Raw genomic sequence first — 17946 nt, forward strand, 5'->3', positions numbered from 1 at the left:
CCTCCCTCTTGTTGTGTCAGTTGCCCTTATGAAGATACACAGCAGCGGAGGTTGGGCTGAAGTGCTCCCAGCAGCTTGTGCTCTACAAGGTTGAGTAAGTACTTACTCATTAGAATGTCATCAGCATGACTCAGCCCCAAGGAGGGAGAGAGCGAATCCTTCCTCAAGGATGAAAAAGCACTCAGTCAGTGCAGCATCCTCCACGTCTGTATGTACAAGAGGAAGGTTTCCATTGCTCAATCACTTTTTCTGGTTGCTGTATGTTTTCAGCAATTACCTACACTCACTAAGGACTGCATCAAACTCTATTGCAATTGTCTCTTCTCGAAGCTCTTTGGGTTTGTGGTTTGATTGTTGCTTTTGTTTTCCTGCATTTTCCCATCTCCCTCCCAATATATATAAAATCAAGAATGGCTCATTCCATTTCTTATGCACTGAAACATAAATGTGAAAATAAGAGCACTTGCAGAGCTTAAAAAATCAAAGCCAAAAGAAAAGAAATTTGAAGTGTAATCCCAAAATTAAAGAGCAGCATAAGGTGTGGTTTGGTAAAGCATTATTAGACCCTTCTTGGTATACAATAGGTTCAATGAGGCATAGATTTGTGATTTGTCACCCTTCACCCTATTTGCATGAATGGAAGTGAACTTACTTCAATAGGAACAGCTGTTGCAGGCACAGGAGTGTACTGGGGAATGTAGGTCCCTTGCATAGGTGCAGCAGCGGTCATATACTAAAATAAGTCAAAGGCACATCAATGTTAGAAATAGATAATCACAGTTCAACCACAGAAGACTATATGTGCAACATTGCATAGATTTTGTTACAGTACAGAATGTATTTGCTAGCAAACATTGTATGCCACACCATGATTTTTTTGCTAATAATTTTACTTATAGTTATGAACTGGCAATTAGAATCACACATCTGCAGTGTCTTAGTGATGGTACCTAAAATTGTAAGCAACAGCAAAACTCCACCATGAAGCCTCTGGAGGCTCCATGCCAGTCCCAAACCTGGAGAGAGGAGGAGGGTTGGTGGGATGAGCGGTGATGCGCTGACCGTGAAACAACAATACAAATGAAAGCTAATGCCAGTATAATGAAATGATAAAAATGCTGGCTCGGACCTCACCCAGATAAACAAGATCCATGACACCAATCGAGTGATCAGAGTTGGGTTGATAAGTTGGCTACCAAAAGAAAATGACAACTAACACATATACTAGCAATTGGAAGGTGCAACATCTGAACACTGTGGGCGACTGGAAGATTAGAGCTGCTTCAGAAGGAGATGGAGAGATACCAATGTGATATACTTGGACTGGCAGAGATGCACTGCATGGCATCGGGAAGGATGTGCAGTTGAGAAGTCATTTGGTCAGGAAATGAAACAAAGCATGAGGCAGGAGTCAGATTTCTTCTTAGCAAAAGAGCTAGAGGAGCATTGTTAGGATACAAACTGGTGAGTACAAGAATGATGGTAGCGAGATTTGAAGCAAAAACATTCAGTATCTTGGTCATTCAGGTGTGTGCATCCACCTTGGACAGTATGGAGGAAGAGATTGAGCTATTCTATAAAGACTCGACAAAAATGCTAGAGGAGATACTGAAGACAGACGTGTTGATTGCCAGAGGAGACTGGAATGCAAAGGTTGGAACAGATAATGAAGGTTGGGATAGAATCACAGGAAGGTTTCAACAAGAAGGAAGAAACAAGCAAAGCAAAAAACTACTACAGTTTGTTACAGAGCACAAGATGGTGATCTACACCACGAGATTTCAACAAAAGAACTGCAGGAAGTGGACATGGCAATTGAGTAACAGGAAGACAAAAACATGATCGATATGATCTTGATAAGAAAAAGATGGGTAACATCAGTACAGCAGTGCCGAACTTTCCAAGGAGTTGATATAGACTTGGACCACAGTCTAGTGATCGCAAACATCAAGATGAAACTCAAGAGAAAGTGTAAGATACAGGTTAAGAAAAGAAGAGACATGACGAGACTAGGCAAGGAAGAAATAGGGAATGCGTACAGAATAGTGGTCGAAGAGAAGATTAGGAAAGCGGCCACAAAGAAAGACCTAGATGAGAGAGTCAAAGGGAAAGCCCTGGTGATAGAAGAGGCAGTTGAGCAGACTGTTCCAGAAGAAGAGAAGATCAATAAGAAGTGGATTAAACAGGAGGCCCTGAACTTGGTCCAAGAGAAGAGAGCTTTGAAGGTCAGAAAGGATGTTTCCGAGAGGGTGGAACAGCAATATAGAATGAACTGCAATGAGGTAAGGAGAGCAGCCAGAAATGGTAAGGCAAAATGGTTAAAGGAGCAGTGTAAAGATATAAAGAGATATTATGGAGAATGTAAGACCAGGGAGGTGTATAAAATGATCAGGAATATTAATAGGAAGTGGCAGCCAAAGCAGATGGCGATCAAAGACAAGAATGAAGAGCTGCTCATGAACAAGGAGAAGCTTATGCAGTGATGGATGAGATATCGCACTAACCTATACAAAGCACAGTGGCACCCTAGTGTCTCAGACAGACTGATTGAAGAACTGAAAGAGATATGTCCGCCAAGCATTGAGAGCAAGACAGATATTTTGAGCTAGGAAGTAGAAAGGATATTGAAACAACTGAAGAACAACAAAAGCCCTCAAAATGATAAGATCATGGGAGAGATGATTAAATATGGTGGAGAAAGTATAATTCAGGAAATATACCCACTATGTAATATAGTATGGAAAGAAGGGAAGGAACCTCAGGAATGGAGATGATCCGTGCTAGTGATGATACACAAGAAAGGAAGTGCACTGAAGTACATGAACTACAGAATGATTGCCCTAATGAGTCATCTAGGCAGGGTGCTGATGATGATAGTGATTGAGAGATTAAGATTGCAGATAGAAGAACATCTAGTGGATGAGCAAGCGGGGTTCAGGAAAGATAGAAATACCAGACAGGAGATATTGGGACTAAAATTGATAGGGAGAAAGCTCAACGAAAGAACAAGAACATCTACACTTGCTTCGTCAATTTTCAGGAGGCATTTGCCAGTTTAGATCAGAAAGTGGCTTGGGTGGTGTTTGAGTCATATGGTGTGAATAGCAGACTGATACGATTGTTGAATGATATAAATGACAATGCAGAGGCAGTGGTAAGAACGTGCAGAGAGATGGGAAGCTGGTTTAGAACGAGTAGAGATACGAGACAAGGAGATCTGATATCGCCGAGTATCTTCATCATGAATCTAGAAAGAACAATGGACAAGATTAAGGAAGAGGTAGAAGGTATATCTGAGCATGGGATACATATTAACAACTTGAGGTTCACGGATGATATAGTTATAATTGAGGAAGATAAATAGAAGGTAGCGAAAACAGTGCAGGTGCTGAACGAGGAAGGGAAGCGGTATGGACTGATTATGAACATGGAGATAAGGAAATAGGAAGGAAGATCAATGTAGACGGGATGGAACTAGAAAACGTAGATCAGTTCATGTATCTGGGGAGCAACATAACATATGATCTAGACTGTCAGAAGGAAATAGCGACTGGAACAGCAAAAGCAGGAGTGAGTTTGAAGGCGATGGGTAAGATCTGGAAAAGCAAAGCAATTAGCTTAGGAATGTAGCTGAGCATCTTGAAAACGTGTGTATTCAGCAGCAGAGTGTACAGATGTGAGACATGGGTGGCAATGAAAGATTCGAAGAGAAGAATATTAGTGTTCAAGAGGAGTTGTTATAGAAAGATCCTGAGAATGGAGTGCATGCAGAAGGTCACCAATGAGGTATTATATAGGAAGATATACCAAAAGAGAACCTACTGCACAAGGTTATAAAATGCAAGTTATAGCTATGTGGGCATATTTGCAGAATGAATGACAAATGAAAAATCAAAACTCTGGTATTTGGCATAATGGATAGTTCAAATAGGAGAGGCAGACCCCACAGAGAATGGGTAGATGATATAGTAGGTTGGTGCAGAGCTAGTCTACAGAAACTAAGTCACTCTGCACTGGACAGGGAAAGATGGAACAAAACAGTGAGAAAGGCACTGAGCCCATGGTTGTTGATGATGGTGATGAACGCCAAGACACGATAGTACTCAGTGCTGATGGATTTAGAGTTTACTATTTAATACTAAGGAGACACAATAACATCTCACACAAAGGCTATGTCTACCCTAGAGAATTTTGTTGACAAAACTTGCAGTGCATTTATACACAAAAAGCTTTTTGTCGACAGTCTGTCAGCACAAATGGGCACGTGCATGACAACATTCTGCTTCTCCATGATGAGGAATAATACCTTTGTCAACAGTTTCTGTGAACAAAAAAGCTGTGTAGACACTCCAAGGGGGGGGCCCTTAGTTGACAGACAGGGTTTCCTGTTCACAGGACAGCTCTGTTTGCTGAGGTTCCAGTTTGCATTCTGTTGAGAGAGAGGCCGGGCAGTCTGGCTGCTCTCTGACAACAGCGCAGATTGCTCTTTCTATCTGTTTTTGCATGTGGGTGTATTTCTTGACAGATTTCTGTGGTGTAGATGTAGCCGTAGTGATTATGTAGAAAAGTCTAAAGAAGCTCTTGGAATCCATATTTTTCAATGGTACTTACAAATACCCCAACCGCCCTGCACATAAAAACCCAAACAAACAAAAACAAACAAAAACACCTTAGGGCTAAAACTATTCTTCAAACCTGAATATGGGAACAATTATGTCTGTGGGGATCTGAAGATCTGGAAAGAACAGATATCTGAACATTTCTGTATTTTGTACTTAGGGCCAAACAGAATTTCCTTCTACATATGAATTCTTTTTAATATTTTTGCTGTTCTTTCAACATAACCTCCCTAGTCCAGCACTCTCCGGTCTGGCAATATCCATGGTCTGGCATGATTTTAGTTGGCCACACCCAGAATAAATGGACATCTGCCTAAGTTTCCTGTGGGCCTATAACTTTGTTCACAGCCACCAGCCCTGGCTCTCAGTGTTCTGTACTGTTATTCAACTCTAATTTATCTCTAAATGTCTTCTAAGAGCCCAGTAAGCAGTGGAAGAGTTGGTCATGTGCTAGACAATATTGACTTCCTGTGGTCTGGCAAATTCTCTAGTTTGGCACCAGTCAGAACCCAAGAAGCTGGACTAGAGAGGTCCAACCTGCACTACTTTCTTCTAAGATATTCTCTCACCCAAGCACTACAGGAAATCACTCCTTAATTATGAGTGGATGTGAATTTCACCATTGGTACCGCACTACTCTCTTCATACACAGTATTGCTAAGCAGTTGTTGGCTGCTGACTGTAACAGATGGTTTAAATGATTAAATGTTGCATCAAATATGTGTACGTCAAATTGAGACATTTTTCTTACTTGGTCCTATCTGTGTACTCTGACCAATAAAAATCACAGAGTAAGTTTGTAAGGGAGTGAAAGGAAACCCTGGCAGTGCAGGGGCTAAACAGAGTTTGTTTGCCCAATTAGCCTCACCCCATTTCACCTGCCGCCAGTGTCTGGCCTGCAGGCAGGATAAAAGGAGGGAAGCTAGCCCAGTTTAGGGCTGAGCAGCCAAGAGGCAGGAACTGGCTCTGACACTCGCACGGCCTGAGCCAGAGCTGCCCTTGGGTCGGCCGCTGGAAGACACAGCTCCAAACCCTCCCCAGGCTAAAAGGAGGAGAATCCCAGAGAACCTTCCCCCTAAGGAGGGGAAAACTAGACTCTCAGAGCCATGCCCCAAACTAACACTACAGCCTCTAGTGAGTAGGTTGAAGTCATACACCTTGGGCCCCTCGGCTCCGCAGGGGCCTAGCCACTAGGCCACTCTGCCACTAGAGGGACCTGCCTACAATGTCCAATCTCACAGCTGTCTGGATGGCCTCTCCAACATGTGATCCTCAAAGACACACTAGAGATATGGACCCACCCAGGACATATTTGGCCTTCCTGGCTGAGTTTAGAGTTGCATGCAGGATTTTATTTCATTGCGTGTTTTGAAATACATTTTGAATTCCTTCTTAGAAACTGTATTGTTTGAAATGTCCACAGCGAAACTGCATTATGGTAATGCAAAGAGGGATATAACAGATGCACTGCCTGAGAAATGTTTGGGGGTGCAGAAATGGCATCGACAAGAATACTGAGCGTAAAATTCCACAGTCCTTGCTAACATAAAAGTTCCACTGACTTCAGTAGAAGTTTTGCCTATACGAAAACAGTGATTATGGAGTGTAGGGTACAGACTCACATTAGTTGCACCACATTCTGAATCTGTAAGTAATTATAATGATGCTGAAATTCATTGCACCTTCCTTGAATTAGACCAGAAAGAAACAGGATTGCCACCCATGCATACACAGCCTGCCTCCTGCCACAACTTCCTGACAATATATTTTTGTATCTCTTCAGAGAAACCATTGCTGCACACTGTGTTGTTCAGAATTTCAGTGGTCATTGTCCATCAACCAATAATCTTAAAGCCAAATATCCCTCTTGTACTGCAGCATATAGTAGGGATATTCTCTGGCCATGAGCATTAGTCACTGAGGAGAGTATTATAAGAATGTGAGTCTGCTCAGTTTCTTTACTCATACACTCTGCTTTGTAGCACAGTGTCATCTGGTGCTACATCAATCTATAGCAGTCTTCTACATTAATTGTTAACTGTTACTTGAAATGCTCACGCACAGTTTCACAAAGCCTGCTTTAAATTCTCATTGTTTGTTTCTCTCAAGGAAATTATTTTAAAATTAAAAACAATCATATAAAGGAGACAAAAAAGCAGTTCTAGGGCAATGTTGTTTTCTTGTAAGCTCTTCCTGCGACCCAGCAGAAAATCAGCATCTGTGCTCTGAATCACTATATGTGATTCCTCCTTTGTTCATCTTAGTTTGATTCATCTTAGTTTGCCCATGAACACATAGCTAAACAAAATCTTAGGAAACACCACATGATTATTAAACCACTTTTAAAATCAGGCAATTTTATCTGTTTCAATAATTGTCATCAGTGAGTTCCACAGGACAACTACGGAGGTATGCATGAAATAAGGTTTGTTTTAGTAGTTCTTAAAGTACTGCCCTTTCGGATACAAGAGAATCAGGAGACTATTTCCAGATCTGACACATCAAATGACTTTCGGTAAGTCCCTTTGTCTCTCATTGTGGCCGTGTCTACACTGGCACAAAACTCTGAAATGGCCATGCAAATGGCCAAATCGAAGATTACCAACGAGCTCATAGGAATAAGGGGATTTGGAAATTGGCGGGGTCCTTTCGAAAAGGACCCCTGTCTGGATGAGCTGCGCAGGAGCGAAACGCAGCCATTTCGAAGAGCCAGGGCCGGCAGCATGCTAATGAGGTGCTGAATATGCATTTCAGTGCCTCATTAGTAATCCTTGATTTGGCCATTTGCATGGCCATTTCAGAGTTTTGTGCCAGTGTAGATGTAGCCTGTATGATTTTCTCCTACTGTAAAAGATCATAATACACACTTCTATTTGAAAGTGCCTTAAGCTCAATGGATAAAAAGCACAGTGGGCCAAATTTCACTGCCTGTTTAGCTCACTGACAGAAATGGAGCTAAACTGGCAGAAAATTTAGCTCCATAAGTGTTGTGCCAATCTTGCAATAAGATGCATCAATATATGTTCGGGTGTGCCTATATAGCAGAGGTAATGTCCTCTTTGGGGGGTGCAGTTTCTAAATTCCACTAATTTGTTGCTCATTATTTGGCGCATGCAGACAATGCTGGCTTAAACTAATGGTTCCATAGTCTGCTTTAACATAATGCTGTTTTAAACAGTACTACATTGAAGCACTCTAGGGATCTTTTTGTGCACACCAGCAGGATCAACAAGGACCGAATAATGAGCAACACGTTAATAATGAGCAACACGTTAATAATGAGTAACCAAATAATGGAACATTCCCCAAGAATATTATGCTGATTTCTCCTGAAAGGCAAGGTAGGTAGGATGAGGGGCTATAATTTGTTTATATCAGGGTATAAAACTGTATCTCAGGGAATATCTTTGGTCAGCGGAGGAGCACAGCTCAGTGGAAAGTCCTACCACTGACTGAGCTGCATCTGTTGTCACAGGTATATATGTCTTAATATCTGGCAGGTTCTATTCCCATGCTTTGTCAACAATCAACCTGGCTGGATGCCCTCATCCCTTAACAGATCTTGTGATCACTGGGCTGTTCACTAGAGGTCTGGTGTCTCTGTGTACAGCTGGGACAGCACACAGGGAGAACATACGCATGCAGCCGAACATCTGACCACATCTGATGATCCAGTTCTGGTGAGTTTCCAGAGGCCGGAGTGATACCAGAGTTACAGGACCTCAGTGTATTCAGTTTCCCATGGCACTAGGCACTGATGCAGGGGAGGCCTCTGCTAGGAGATCCGCACAGAGCTTTCTTCTTTCAACCACTCTCCCATATTTTACTGCAAGGAGGGGGACGTGAGATACACACACACAAACACACACACACTTGCTCAGCTTACAAGTGAACAGAAGACTTAACTAAAATGCAAATGAAGTTTCATTGCTGCCAAAATGGAAATAGGATCTAAAGAGCCAGCCCTGCTCCTTTTTTCTCATGTCATCATCAGCACTGGAGATTCCACAATGCAAATGTAGTTAGCTATTTTGGTATATGTGCACAAGTCAGAACAGACTATAGCACACTCTCCCAGGACTGTATTGGCTTTTGAAGAGGACAAAGAATAGTACTGCTAAGACACAGGGTACTGTAAAATGGTGTCTGTCTGGCACAATCATTTTTCTGACCATAAATACATTTTAACAACTGACCATTTCTACCAAGAAAAATGACAGAGATAGCCGTGTTAGTCTGTAAGAAAAAGTAACAGTGTTGGCAGTGCTGAAAATTCCTATTTACTATTAAACTGGTATTGTGTTCATATACTGTCCCTAGAGTACCTGAGGTTTATGATCACAGAGTGCAAGATTCTAGTGCAATGCAGACCTCAGGATATCTTACTGCTTAATTTCAAGCCTTGTTTATTATGGACACCAATTGAGCTTGTATTGATTCATCTCACACTTTCTTCTAGGGTTTTTTTTTTGTCTGTCTGAGGACACAAAGTATAGAGGACAAAGTCACAAAAATCTAAGCAAATGTAAAGAAATATGTACCTTTTGCACCACAAAGTTTTACAGCCTTTGAGACTATTATCTATTGATTTGTTCAGACTGTTTCTAGTCTAGTTGCTTCTTATTTTAAGATAATATATTTCAAATAGAAGAAGCCTGGGGGATATAAATAATTAACTTCCTTGGTCACAATAAGTCTCATTATGTGCTACATAATGAAAGCTGAATAGGGATGGGTGGCATAACAATACTGATCAAATTTTCCTGGTTCAGCCATCACAACATCAGAGGAATTCGGAAAATAACATTTAATAAATTTAATTCTACGCTAGATACAGACTGTAACTTTAATTCACACTGAGTAGCCCTGCGATAGTTAATGGGACTGCTCACATGAATATGAGTTGTAGGATGAGGCCTTTAGAAGTGTGAAAAACCCTCCTTGGTTGTTTCACAGCTGTTGGTCTGATTTACAATTATTTAAGGATCAAAAAGATACTGTGAATCCTGTGAAGTTCTTCTCTCACTGTAACACTTTACATACTCAGGACAATACTCAGCTACTTTTCAGCTGAACTCAGAAACAAATGGAGGCACCTATTCACATTTTGGTGAGCACTTACACAGGAACTGTCCTACTGAAGTACATTTAAATGGGACCACTCAGACGGATAGGTGCTAACCAGTATGAACCAGGGTTCCACAGTCTCATCCTTAGTGAATATCTGTATTGTGATGAAATCCAGATCTTGTGTGTGCTGGACCACACTGATAATAGCTAGCATTTTAGGATCAACAGAATTAATGCCAGTTCTTGCTTACGATCCAAGATGTCTAGACGCTGCATCACCAATAGAGCTACATGAAAACATTTGTAACACTGGAGAAACTGATGAAAGTCACACTGTTCCTGGATACATTTTAATTATAAATTTCTCCCTTGGGAAAACTGCCTTTCTGTCTTAGAATCTCCTCTCTACCACATGGTGGGGAGACTACTGATTGCCTGAATTTTGTGAAACTTTTAACAAAATATAGAATACAAATTCTCTTTGGGGCATTTTGGATTCTACTTTCTCATTTGGTAATTCCCAGTTCCCTGATTACTTTTTTACTGTGTTCTTCAAATCTGTGTTCTGGCAAGACCAAGTTATAGTTCAATGAAATATACCTCCCAGCAACCATAGTTTCTGATTTTTTGATTTGGGGGCTCCAGTCTTTGCTATGTTTCTTAGAGCTTTATTGGTAATTTTATAATTCCCCATTTAGAAGATGTGGCAAACAAAATGATTATTTTTGCACATATTTCAGTATTCTTCTCCATTGTTATCATAGTGGTCTTAAATACAATATGACTTGATGACATAAACTTATCCCAGCATGGGCAAGAATAGCACCCTTCATTCAACAGAGTCCAGTCGCTGGGCTATCTCATTCATTGCTCAAGTAAAAACTAGAGATCCTTATATTTCAACTCCTTACCCTGCTTCTCCTTAACACCAATGGATTTACAAACACTAAATACCACTTCCCCTTCAACTTTCCTAATGAGATAGTACCCAATTCTCTGAGCAAGTGAGATGAAGGTAGAAAGAGGAATACTTCAACAACTCTAGTTCCAGTCTAATCTCATTTTCTCTTTGTAAACTCCAAGTATGCTTCGCAAACCCTTACTTTTCGAAATGAGACCAATGAAAAGGGGTCAGAAGAATATTGCAGATGAGCTAAGTATAGGGTGACCACATTGCCATATGGCAAATACAGGACATCGGCCTCTGGGAATGGGAGCGGGGCTGCTGGCCCATGTCAGGGCTCCTTGGCAATGGGGGATTCTGCTCCAGGATGAGACACCAGGGATGGGGGCTCCACAGCATCCAATGGGGAGGCACCAGGGATGAAGGGGAGTGGAGGATGGGGGGTCCAGAACCCTCAGGTCGGGGGGGGGCATGTTCCAAAGCCTTCGTGCCCGGGGGCCAAGGAAATGAAGCAGGAGCTGCCTCCCTGAGGCATGGGAAGCTGGGAAATGAGGCAGCTGACTGGTGGAGGGGTTCCCTGGCAGTGGGAGTTGTCTCTCCTCAGTGTAGGGCACCAGGGAATGAGGCAGCCACCCCATTGTGGAGTTTGCCAGCAGTAAGGGCTGCCACCTTGTGGTGCCAGGGAAGGGGGCGGGTGCCAGGGAAGGGGGCAGCTGCCCTACAGAGGAGCTCCCCTTAACAGGAGTTGCTACAACAAGGCACAGAGCTCCAGGAAACAGGGCAGCCACCCAGTGAGGGAGCTGTCTGGCAGAAGAGGCTGCCACCCCAAAATAGAGGGTGCCAGGGAACAGGAGCCCCACAAAATACAAGACAATTTGCCTATTTTTTAAACAGCTTAAATAAAGGACTGTCCTGTAAAAACTGGATGGATGGTCACCCTGGCTAAGAAGCTCCTTACATAATAAATCTTTTTTTAATTTCTCCAGCTCAAGCTTGCTAGTGCAGCGGAGTGAAAAGGACCTTTCAGATAAAGCCTAATTTTTTAATACAAGTGGCAGTGAATTCAGCCAGATTGCCACACATAGCCAGGGACGACACACACACACTTAAATATTAAGCACAGCATTTGTAACAACTACAGTAAATGTAAACAGCACTCCAGGAATGCCTCTAGAAACAGACAAACCACACACACCAAAATTGACATGCACATTCTAGCCAATTCGAGGAACTGAAACGATGGAAAAAGACTTTACCTGTATGTTTGTTCGAATGTTTAAAATCATTTTCAGAGAGCATATCAATTAACATAAATACATATATATACACTTAAACTATGTCTACACTGCCCCTCTTTTTGGAAAGAGTATGCAAATACAGCTGATCGAAAATGCAAATGAGGACTGGATTTAAATATCTCATGCCTCATTTGCATACTCCCACAGGATCTCGCTTCTGAAGGAGCTGTTTTTGAAAGCCAAAACAGCTGTGTAGACAGGGTTGATTTGAAAGAAAGCCCCTTCTTTCAAAAGCACCCTTCTTCCTAATTTTTTTCAGGAAACAATCCACACCAGGATTTTCTGACATGACAGGTTTAACTTGTCTACTTATTTCTGTAGCATGTTATTGATCTTTAAGGATAAGGAGCAGAGTGCCTTCTAGGTTCAGAAATTCAATTAAAAGCAGATAACTGGAAGCATAGGAAAGGCAGAAACACATTAAAGATCAATAAGTATAATTATTGATCATTTCTTTGAAGCAGAAGGAATTTTACAATCACCTGTGTAGAAATAGTAACAGAGAGGTAGCCATGTTAGTCTATACCCTCCGCAACAAACCATCAGTTATGTAGCCCTTAAAGACTAACAAAGTAATTTATTAGGTGATGAGCTTTTGTGGGGCAGACCCACTTTTTCAGATCTAGAGAAGTGGGTCTGCCCCACAAAAGCTCATCGCCTAATAAATCATTTTGTTAGTCTTTCAGGCGCTACATGACTGCTTGCTTGTTCTGTGTGGAAATGTATATACAGATCAGAGTTATGATACAAGGAACTACTCGCAAACACCATTGAGAAAACACCTGTAGAGCTCATATGTGATTTGAAAGACAGTACTGCTTGGCTCTTTGTCCCTACAAGATTTCTAGAATCCAAATACTTCTGTTAGTTGTAAAGAAAGATTTTTATTGAAAAAAAAGTCATTTTAAGGCTTTTTGGTGGATTACATCATAAAGAAGAGCATAAGAACGGCCATACTGGGTCAGACCAAAGGTTCTTGTAGCCTAGTATCCTGGCTTCAAACAGTGGCCAATGCCTGGTGTCCCAGAGGAATAAACAGAACAGGTAATCATCAGGTGATCCTTCCCCTGTCACCCATTCCCAACTTCTGATAAACAGAGGCTTCTGACACCATTCCTACCCATCCTTGCTAATAGCACTATACAATAATATACGATCAGAGGATGAGTGTAAAGGTATGTTCAATGGAAAATGAAACTATCATTAAACTTAAAAAGTATTATATTTTAGCATATTAGAATACAAAAATATTCTTTTCCACAGAAAAAGAGATCTGTTCAGCTTTATTCACGTCATAAATTGCAATGATCATTAGTTTGGGCCGTGTTTAGTAGCAGGAGAAGGCATTTAATTTTTTTTCTATATACTTCAAAATCCTGCTGTCCATAGTTAGTATCTACTGAGGGAAAATGCAGATAAAAGTTAATGGCTGTTCTTCTAAAGGACTGATTAAGACACCTAAAGGATTTGGACCTAAATATTCTATTTATCCACTATCAAAACAAAAAGCAGTTGTTTTGATAGTGTATAGACTAGCACGGCTTCCTCTCTGTTACTATTTATCCACTGTGAAGGGGAGTAACGGCATGGTATTCAACTCTGAAAAGTGCCCCCTCCTCCTAGTTAGGTTTGTCTGTAGTCTTTCTGTTTATGTTGACCCATGTTGGTGTTTTTCAGCTCTCAAACTGAGTGACACACACCACTTGTGAAATACAACAAACCCCTTCTAGCCTCTACAGGCTTTAACTTGACCCAGCCCTAGTATGGGCCACATTCCTAGGGCTTCCTACTTGGAGACACCATTTTCCTGAGGCCCTCTTCTGCCTGAGTCCCAGCAGCTAGCCAGGAACTCTGGCTTTGCTCGCCCAGTCCCTGTCAGCAGACTCATCTGTCAGTGGTCATGCTGGTCCTTTAGTCAGCCAGGAATCCTTCCTCTGCAACCATTCTGGGAAGCTTGGACGACTTCTCTTCTACCTCCTCTCTGAGGAGTTGTCTATACTTAATGGAGGATCAGTACAGTGGTGATTGATTACCTAGGGGGTAATTCAGTGGGCCTATTGAAGACCTGCTAAATTGCCTTCTGATCACTTTCCCGTTGACTCTAATAGGCCAACAAAATGACTACATCTCCACTTCCCCCTTCTTTGAAGGGAGCATGGAAATCAGGCTGATGGGAGATTATTAATGAAGTGCTGCGATGCTTATGCAGCACTTCATTAGGCTAATTCTCCCCCCGCAGCAACTTCAAAGTGTCAAACTTTGAAGTGGTGGCAGCTACATGGCATGCTAGCACTTCGAAGTTTCACACTTTGAAGTTGCTGTGGGAGAGACTTAGCCTAATGAAGTGCTGCATAAGCATCACAGCACTTCGTTAGTAATCTCCCATCAGCCTGATTACCATGCCCCTTTTGAAGAAGGGGGCAAGTGTAGATGTAGCCAAGAAGAGTTTCTCACATCAACTCCTCATAGTGGAGAACCTGCAATAACTTGACCTAATGATCATTGACTCTACCAATGGTATTCATGCAGCTAGAGTTGCGTAAATTAGGTCAGCTTTGCCCCATAGTGTAGACTTTCCCGGAGATGAGGTGTGGCGAGACCCTGAGGTTCGCACAAAGGGCCTCTGGACATAATCACTCACATCACAAGCGCTTAGTAAATTGTGTCACATTAAATCTATGCCAAGGCAATCTTATAGGGAAGTGGAAATGCATTTTATCAGGGTTCTGATTAAGCGTATTTAACTGCATTATCAGTTCGGAAGACAACACTGATCTGCTGTGCTATATCACCAGGATTCAGTATGGACTGGGGGTTACAGGATTGAGCCTCTGCATTTTTACCACCAGAAACAAAATACTGGACATGTTACAGACTAAACAGTTCTTACTCTTTTGCTTGAACTGGGAGAGGTGTGTGGGATGAAGATGCAAGAGAAAGAAACAATCAAATAATATGCTGAAAGAGAATGAAGCAAACAGACAATTATTTGGATTCTCTCTCTTGTGCTATATGCTTTCCTTCTTTACTGCATTATCATAGTGCTCTCCTACCCTGCTCAGATTTATACTGCAATTTTACAATGGTTCTTCTCCTGTGTCCATCCCATTTTGAGCACTGTGTGTCCTGTGTATTATATGCTAATCAGGCAAGCAGCTCCTGCTTTCTGCACATTGTGGAAAGATGTCTCATTCTGACGGGAAAATGTGATAAGCAGCTAGTGCTGATGAAATGTGAGTGGAATGATCTTTCACGCTGACTTCAGGCTGAATGTCTTTTAATACTGGTAGGTGGTTAAGGCCTAGAGAACAAGAACCTTTTTGAAAAAAGCAAACAACCTTTCTCCAGAATGCCTTATTTAATATAGCTTTATGGCTGTGCTTAGTACTCATTTCCCCAGGAATTATATTAACAATGATTGAAAGGGCCAATGGAACAGATGTGCTTTGGTGTTCCAAACACCATTCCAAGGCTGTTGCCTGTGTGGCAGAGCTCCAAAGGAGACAGATCCTTGCACATACACATTAATGATCACCAATCTGTACCAATTCCCTGAACTCTGAGCTATTCTGGGTAACACAAATATCAATGGTATACACTTTAATGTAAAGCAATACCTAAGCAAGTCAGGGCTCAGTGAAAAGCAATTCAATTCAATAGAAACAAAAATTAATCGGTCTTCTCTCCACAAAGTCCGGTGTATTGATTCTAAATAATTTTAGAGAGCAACAAAAAATAAAATTATATAAAAGTACAAGAGGAGCAGCTCCGAGGTAAATGCTTGAAAGAAGAACAGGCAACAATGGGTGCTCTTATTGCAATTTTATTCAGGTTGTCAATTTAAAAAAAAAACAACCCACAACCAATCCCAGATGAAGGAGCTTGAAACACAAAAAATCACAAAGCCAAGTAACACTGGGGAAGAAATTAATACACTTACAAACATCCATATTTCATCCTTATGAACTCTCCGTGCAGCACTTAAGGGGTACAAGTTAAATGGTTGGCAGACAGATGCGATACGTTATGACTCAAAATGTTTGGTTGCCAGCCTGAAAGGCTGACATTTTTTGCTGAAAAACCTTTAAGGTAAACTGACTCTGTGTCTGCTGGCATGCTGCCATTTTTTTATAAGCTCTTATTACAATAGTGTATTTCTAATGGATTGGGTACGGTGCTTTTCCATTTTGCTAATGAGAAAAGCTAAAGGCCATTACTTGTTCTGATTAAGTTCCCTGAGGGAAGGAATGTGATGTGTATATTAGCAGGGCACACAACGGGAAGTATGTGGCATTGGTAATCAATCAGATGAGAGGTAGACAAAAAATACTGAAATTTTATCCTGTGACTACAGAGGAATAAGGCTTGGAAAGACAAAAGGTATCTTTAAAAGGTGACTTAGGAGAATCAGTTATAATGATATTAGTATGATCAATGATTATGGCTACTATCTGGGAAAAATGTAATTACCAAAATGAAAACTTCCAAATGGCAAGCACTGATCAAGGGCAAAAGCATTGTCGTATTTCTAAGAGTACTGTCAACTCTCATTCAAGCAATGTATTACAGTGACTTCTATCAGAATTACACTACTAAAACAGTTCATCTGTGTTTCCCTAGCTTGGAAGAGAACAAAATAAAAAAGGGGATTGTGAAAATGTGCTCTGATTTTAAAAACTTAGCTAAATCTCAGCCCAGGGGCAAGTTAAACATGTAATACTTAAAAAAAAATGAGAAAAACGATTAATGGTTTTATGGCCTTTTTTCCCTGCAGTTCTGAACACTCGTAAAGGCTGTGGCCACACTTAGCCAAAACTTTGAAATGGCCATGCTAATGGCCAAATCGAAGAACACTAATAAGGTGCTGAAATGAATATTCAGCACCTCATTAGCATGCTGCCTGACACAGCACTTTGAAAGTGCCACTTTCGAACATGCGCAGCTTGGCTACATGGGGATCCTTTTCAAAAGGACCCCCATGTAGCTGAGCCGCACGTGTTCGAAAGCAGAAATTTCGAAGTGCTGAGGCCGACAGCATGCTAATAAGGCACTGAATATTCATTTCAGCGCCTTATTAGTATGCTTTGATTTGGCCATTAGCATGGCCATTTCGAAGTTTTGGCCAAGTGTGGCCACAACCAAATAGTTTCAACTGAAGTAAAACAGGATTCTGTAGACCACTGATTTGTTACTTTTAAAGGGCATTCAATCAACAAAGTACCATAAGGAGTAATCCTCTATTTGTAGGGAGATGGACTGAATGATCTAATAAGTTCTTCTATCTCTGACATCTACAGCTTCATCAATGAGTAGGATCTTTGACAAATTTTAAATGGTTGATACTGAAGCCTGCAGACCCATATTCATACCTTTTTAAAGGACTTTTCATGTAAAGACTGAAACCATAAGATACATGCCTCAAGTCACAAGTGAAGTCAATGGAGTCAGATGCACATATTCTTAGGATACAGTTACACTACCTGGGAGCTCAACCTGCCAGGGTAAATCTCCTGGGGTTTGATTTTTGCGCACTTAGTGGGGAGGTGTGAAATCGAACTATCAAGGGTTGAGAGTTGACCCCTGTACTCCTCATTATTGCAAGAAATAAGGGAGGGAGTTTCTCCCGTCGAGTTCCCTTACTGAAGATGGACAGATAAGTGAATCGTAGGTATGTTGATTCCAGCTATGCAACTGCTGTAGCATATCTATGATTATAAGGTCTAGTGTAGACCTGGCCTATGTCAGGATAAGATCCTTTAAGCACATCTACAACACACTGTACTTGTACTACACACATAATTCATAGTACGCTAATTCAAATTAATACCATAATTGTTGCTGAGAGTCAAAAAAGAGCTATGCCTATGGATGACTTCTCAAATGTACATTGATGTGATACATTACTACAGTCTGAGATGCCAAAAATCTCATGTCCTCTGATTGCAGTGATGAAACCTGTAGGATGAAGGACCTCATACCTCCAGTGAGACTGCCTCAGTATTAACTTGGTTGGGTTTCCTTCCTCAACTGTCTCCTCCCCTACAGATTATATTTG

The 17946-nt window shown here is 41.3% G+C and overlaps 1 protein-coding gene across 11 annotated transcripts in view; it reads right to left on the bottom strand.

The window, feature by feature from the left end:
* The window catches only part of RBMS3 (RNA binding motif single stranded interacting protein 3), a 1098743-nt gene that overhangs the window by 13789 nt on the left and 1067008 nt on the right, over positions 1-17946 (bottom strand). For all 11 annotated transcript variants that reach the window (XM_074984403.1, XM_074984401.1, XM_074984402.1 and 8 more), the window contains one exon: positions 653-733. In XM_074984403.1, coding sequence (XP_074840504.1) covers positions 653-733 — 81 coding nt within the window. The remainder of the gene's footprint in view (positions 1-652; positions 734-17946) is intronic.

Source organism: Carettochelys insculpta, chromosome 2 (assembly GCF_033958435.1).
Source record: "Carettochelys insculpta isolate YL-2023 chromosome 2, ASM3395843v1, whole genome shotgun sequence".
Taxonomy (NCBI): Eukaryota; Metazoa; Chordata; order Testudines; family Carettochelyidae; genus Carettochelys; species Carettochelys insculpta.